Genomic DNA, 5,039 nt, shown 5'->3' with positions numbered 1-5,039 from the left:
GGGTGCTGGGATTCAAATCCAGGTCTTCTGCAAGAACCACCAGTGTTCTTAACCACTGAGCCATCTCACCAGCACCCCAAATCACTTTTTAAAAAATATTTTACTTTTTATTTATATGTCTGTATGTATATGTCGTATGCCATGGTGTATGTGTGAAAATCAGAAGACAACTTGAGGAAGTTCTCTCCTGCTGATGTGGATTCCAGGGATCAAACCCAGGTAGTCAGGCTTGACAGCAAGTTCCTTTAACCTGTTAAGACATTTCATTGGCCCCCAAATCATTTTCTGTTAATAAAGATGTAAACTATTACTATTTTGGGCATCTTCAAAATCTCCATTTGTTTATTTTAAAATGAAGCAAAAGTCAGGTGTGGTGACACACAGGTATTATTCCAGAACTCAGGAGGTTGAGGAAGGAATCATGAGCTCCAGGCCAGCTCAGACTACATAGTGAGATTCTGTCCCCAAAACAATTGAACAAGCAAAAACAAAAAAACCCAAACAAATGAATAAAATGCTGTAGAAAGAAAAATGTTCCAGTCTTAATGAGGTCAAATGAAGCCATTTCAAATAAATGCACAAACCTCAATGGGTCTGCACTCTCACCTATTCAAATAGAGCAGTTCTACATCAAAAAAAAAAAAACAAACAAAAAAAAAACCTTCCCCAGATATTGATGAGAATTCTAAGGGTGTAAGCCTGATGGGTCAAGGTTTTACAGTTTCAGACTTTGAGAGATCCTGAGATGGACCACTGTGTGGTACTCCACTCATGTTCCCATATCCTACATTGGCTACAGGATCTGCATTTCTGAGATGCCCCAAAACATCACCTGGTGTGGATCCAGGCTACTACTGTAACTCAACACAAAAGGCCTACTCATCAAGTGAGAAGGCTCCTTCTGGGTTTAGAGGCAGCAGTCTATTAGCTCAGCAAAACTCTGAACTTCACGTATAGAGAATCTATCTAATATGGTTCATACCTATAACACTTCTTTCCCTAAGGAGTACACCTAACTTCAAGTTGGCTGGGTCAGAACATACTAATAGTTATATCTGCTTGGAAAGTTGGACTTGCTGTCAGATTGGCCCTTCTCTCATCTATGTTTGCTCTAATAGTTTCTACAAGTAGGCCTTTGCCAAGTCCTATGAAAAGTTAAACCCAATAGTGGACAAGGTTCAAGACTTTCACACAGGACCAGTACAAGTGTACAAGTGTGGCTGAATCTCATCTCCTGCCCAGGTGTGCCCCACTGGGGCTCTTCATCAGGATACTAGCTTTACAGATGTTCTAAGGTCTTCCACTTAGCATTCAAGGTGTGACTGTGTTGAGTAGAAACAGCAAAAACCTGGAAAAGAGTACATAGAGATGTTCACCTCAGATAGTCCAAGGAAAACTCTAAGCATGCATTTTAAATCCTAGCATTTTATATGAAAACTGAGAGCTTTGGGGACAAAGAATTCCCTATAGAGCCAGTGAGATGGATCAGTGGGTAAAAGCACTTGCCACACAGCCTAGAGAACCGAGTTTGATCCCTGGAACACACATAAAGGTGGAGAGAACTGACTTTCCACAAATTTCTCCATTGCCTTCCACATGTATGCCTTAGCATGTATATGCCCTCCTACATCATACACACATACCCAAATACTAACTGAAGAGAAATAATTAACTTTGGACCTATAGATTGATACTTTTTCTCATTTGTAAAAAAGGTAATGGCAGCTATTAATTACGAAACTACAACGGGATTTAAGTGTATAGATCACAGTCAGCCCTAACATGTAGGACCTAATGCATAGTAGGCACAATGCCAGTTCTATTTCTACTCCCTTTTGGGAACGAAGTGTATGAGATAGTCTTTATAGTGCCATCTGCGTCATGGGGTTAACTTACAAGATTTTCCTTTAAAAGATTCTTGTTTTGAGGGGGACTGAACCTATGGCCTCACACTTGCTAGGCAGGTACTTCATCATGAAGCTGGTATTCCCAGCCCTAAAAGGTGGGGTTTGTTTTTATTTGTCTTTTTGAGACAGGGTCTCCTTGTAGCCCCAGCTGGCTTGGAGCTAGATCAGGTTGGCCTCGATCTCACAGAGATCTGCCTGCCTCTGCCTCCTGAGTACTGGGATTAAAGGTATGTGCCACCACACTCGGGTCCTAAAGGTTTTTTTTTTAAACTTATTTTTATATGTATGAGTTATTGCCTGCATGTACGTAAGTGTGCCCATGTCATGCAATGCCTGCAGAGGTCAAAACAGCATTCAAATCCCTTGGAACTGGAGTTAGGATGGTTGTTAGCCGCCATGTGGGTGCTGGGAACTGAACCCGGGTCCTCTGCAAGAGCAGCTGTGCTTCTTAACTGCTGAGTCATCTCTCCAGCCCCAGGTTTAAAAAAAGAAAATTTTTTGATAAAAGATTAATTTCATTCTGAGCGGTTATTTTATGACTCTTTATTTCTTTGTTTTGAGACAGTCTCACCATAGAGCTCAGAAATTTACTGTGTAGCTGGTCTCAAATTTATGTGATCCTTCTGTCTCACTCTCAAGCTGGGAAAACAGATATAACCATATGCAGCTTATTTCATTTTGAAAATCATTTTCAAGAAATGCTTAACTAACTTTATCCATGATGGTTATCAAGATTGCCAACTTAATGGGATTTAGAATTACTATGAAAAGGGGCAGGAGATGGAGAGACGGCTCAGTGGTTAAGAACACTGGTTGTTCTTGCAGAAGACCCATGTTTGAATTCAAGCACTCACATGATGGCTAACAACTGTCTATAACTCCAGTTCCAGGGGATCTGGCACCTTCATCAGACCTCCATGGGCACTGAATGATATGGATGCACTTAAAACACATGCAGGCATAATGCTCATACAGATAAAATAATTCAAAAAAAAAGTTGGAAAAAAAAAAAGAATTACAATGAAAAAGTCTCTGGGCATGTCTGTGAAGGATTATCTAGATTAGGTTAGTTGAGGTGCGAAGACCTATCCTGAATGTGGATGGCGCCATTCCAGGGGCAGAGATCCTGCACTAAATAAGAAAGGAGAAAGCGAGGTGAGCAGCAGCATTCCTCTCTATATGCTTCCTGACTGTGGAGGTAATGTGACCAGTTGCCTCATATTCCTACCACCATGCCTTCTTTGTGATGGATTGTACCCTCAAACTGTGAGCCAAAATAAGCCCTTCCTCCTTTAAAATGCTTTTCTGGTATTTTGTCCCAGCAATGAGACAAGTAACTAAGACACCAATTCAGGTTTTTTTTTTTTTTTCTTTCTTTCTCTACTAATAAAAACAAAATGGCAATAATTAAGGTTTTTAAAGTAAAAGCCTTTGGAAAGAGGAATAATCAAAGCAATTGCACTTCCATATAGAAAAGATCCAGTTACTATGGTGGTCAGGAGAGCAGGCAGGCTCTGGAATCAGACCAGGGTCTCAATTCTGGCTCCGTCTCTCACTAGATGGGTCTCTGTGCGCAGTGGTCTCTGTGTCATTTTCTTCATCTGTAATGTAGGAATAACATCTCTTCTGATGAGGATATAATTCTGTCCTAGTTTCATTTCTGTTGCTGTGAAACTATCCTCACAAAAAGAAACTTAGGGAAGAGTTTATTTTGGCTCACAATTCCAGGTTACAGTCCATCACTGTGGGGAAGTCAAGGCAGGAACTTGGAACAACTGGTCATATCCACAGTTAAGAGCAAAAAGCAAAGCAATAGCTGTCATTACCTTTTAACAAGTGAAAATAATGGGTTCCAAGTGAATGACTGCCCCCACTCCCCGCCACAAGCATACCTCTTGTGCTCAGCTGTCTTTCTCTACTTTTTTCTTTTTGAGACAGGGTCTCCTCCTAGCCCCAGCTGGCCTGGAAGGCCTTGGACTCACAAAGATCGTCCAGCCTATGCCTCCTGAATGCTGGGATTAAAGGCGTGCACTCAACAAACTGAATCAAGACAATCAGATGGACCTGGTTCCCTGCTCCTGGAAGTTCATGCGTCTTTGACTTGGCCCACAGAGTTAGGTTTGTGTCCCCAAATGCTCTTTGGTGTGGATTCATCCACTGGAGCCTGGTCAACCTACCAAGAGTCTCACCCTTCAATGAGACTGATTCTCCCTTTTCCAGCAGTCATAACTTGGCAACAGTTGTCAGGTAGGGTTGGGGTTTCTTACCCACTTCTCCACATCTATGCAGGGATTTTGTCTGGCTTGAGCTTACATGGGGCTTGCACATTTTGTCACCATTGCTGTGAGTTCATATGAGTTACTGACCAGCTGTCTGGAAAACTGTTTCCTTGTGGTCATCCACCACCTCTGGTTCTAACAATCTTTCTGCCTTCTCTTCTGTAATGATTCCTGAGCCTTGGGAGGCGGAAATTTGAAATAGGTGTCCTATTCAATGATAAGCACTCTGCAGCCTCTTCTCTACACGTTGATCAGTTGTGGGTCTCTGTTTTAACCACCATCTGCTGCATAAGGAAGCTTCTCTGTTGAGAGTTGAAATGCATTAATCTATGGGTATAATAATAAGCCATTGGGAATCAGTTTAATACTAATCTATTTACCAGAATAATAGTATTAGGCTCTTCTTTATGGCCTGTGGCCTGTCCAGCTTCAGGTTCCTAGGCCTGATATCAGTATCAGGTATGAGATCCATCTTATGAAGCAGACCTTAAGTTCAATGAGGAAAGTGGTTGGTTACTCCCATATTTGTGCCACTAATGGACTAGTGGGCATATTTTGCCAGGCCAACTGCCATTGTAGTTCACAGGATTCACAGCTGGGTAAGGTTGATGATAAATTTTCTCATCAGGCAGCATGCATAGCACCTTCTAGCACTATGAAAGCTAGCCAGTAGAGATGAAGCTTTCAAGTTAGCACCAGCTTGATTTCTCCTTGCTTCTACAGCTCATGAATGTAGTGCCTTCAGCAACAGGGTCATTCTGTCAAATTCTGGTTAAGTAGCCAGAAGCAGGGCCAATACCTAGTACTGTTTGAGGGTCTATGGGACCCCCAGTCAATAGTTTCAAAAGAAGTA

At 41.8% G+C, this 5,039-nt stretch overlaps 1 protein-coding gene across 1 annotated transcript in view; it reads right to left on the bottom strand.

Moving 5' to 3' along the window:
* Positions 1–443: 443 nt before the first annotated feature.
* Iws1 (interacts with SUPT6H, CTD assembly factor 1) overlaps positions 444–5,039 on the bottom strand; it is a 69,363-nt gene continuing 64,767 nt past the window's right edge. The window contains exon 14 of the mRNA XM_008830645.3: positions 444–1,348. Within this exon, the coding sequence (XP_008828867.1) occupies positions 1,280–1,348 (69 nt within the window). The 3' untranslated portion in view covers positions 444–1,279. The remainder of the gene's footprint in view (positions 1,349–5,039) is intronic.

Source organism: Nannospalax galili, unplaced genomic scaffold, assembly GCF_000622305.1.
Source record: "Nannospalax galili isolate Female #2095 unplaced genomic scaffold, S.galili_v1.0 scaffold1615, whole genome shotgun sequence".
NCBI lineage: Eukaryota > Metazoa > Chordata > Mammalia > Rodentia > Spalacidae > Nannospalax > Nannospalax galili.
The sequence above is the reverse complement of the archived record's forward strand: the minus strand, read 5'-3'. Positions and strand labels throughout refer to the sequence as shown.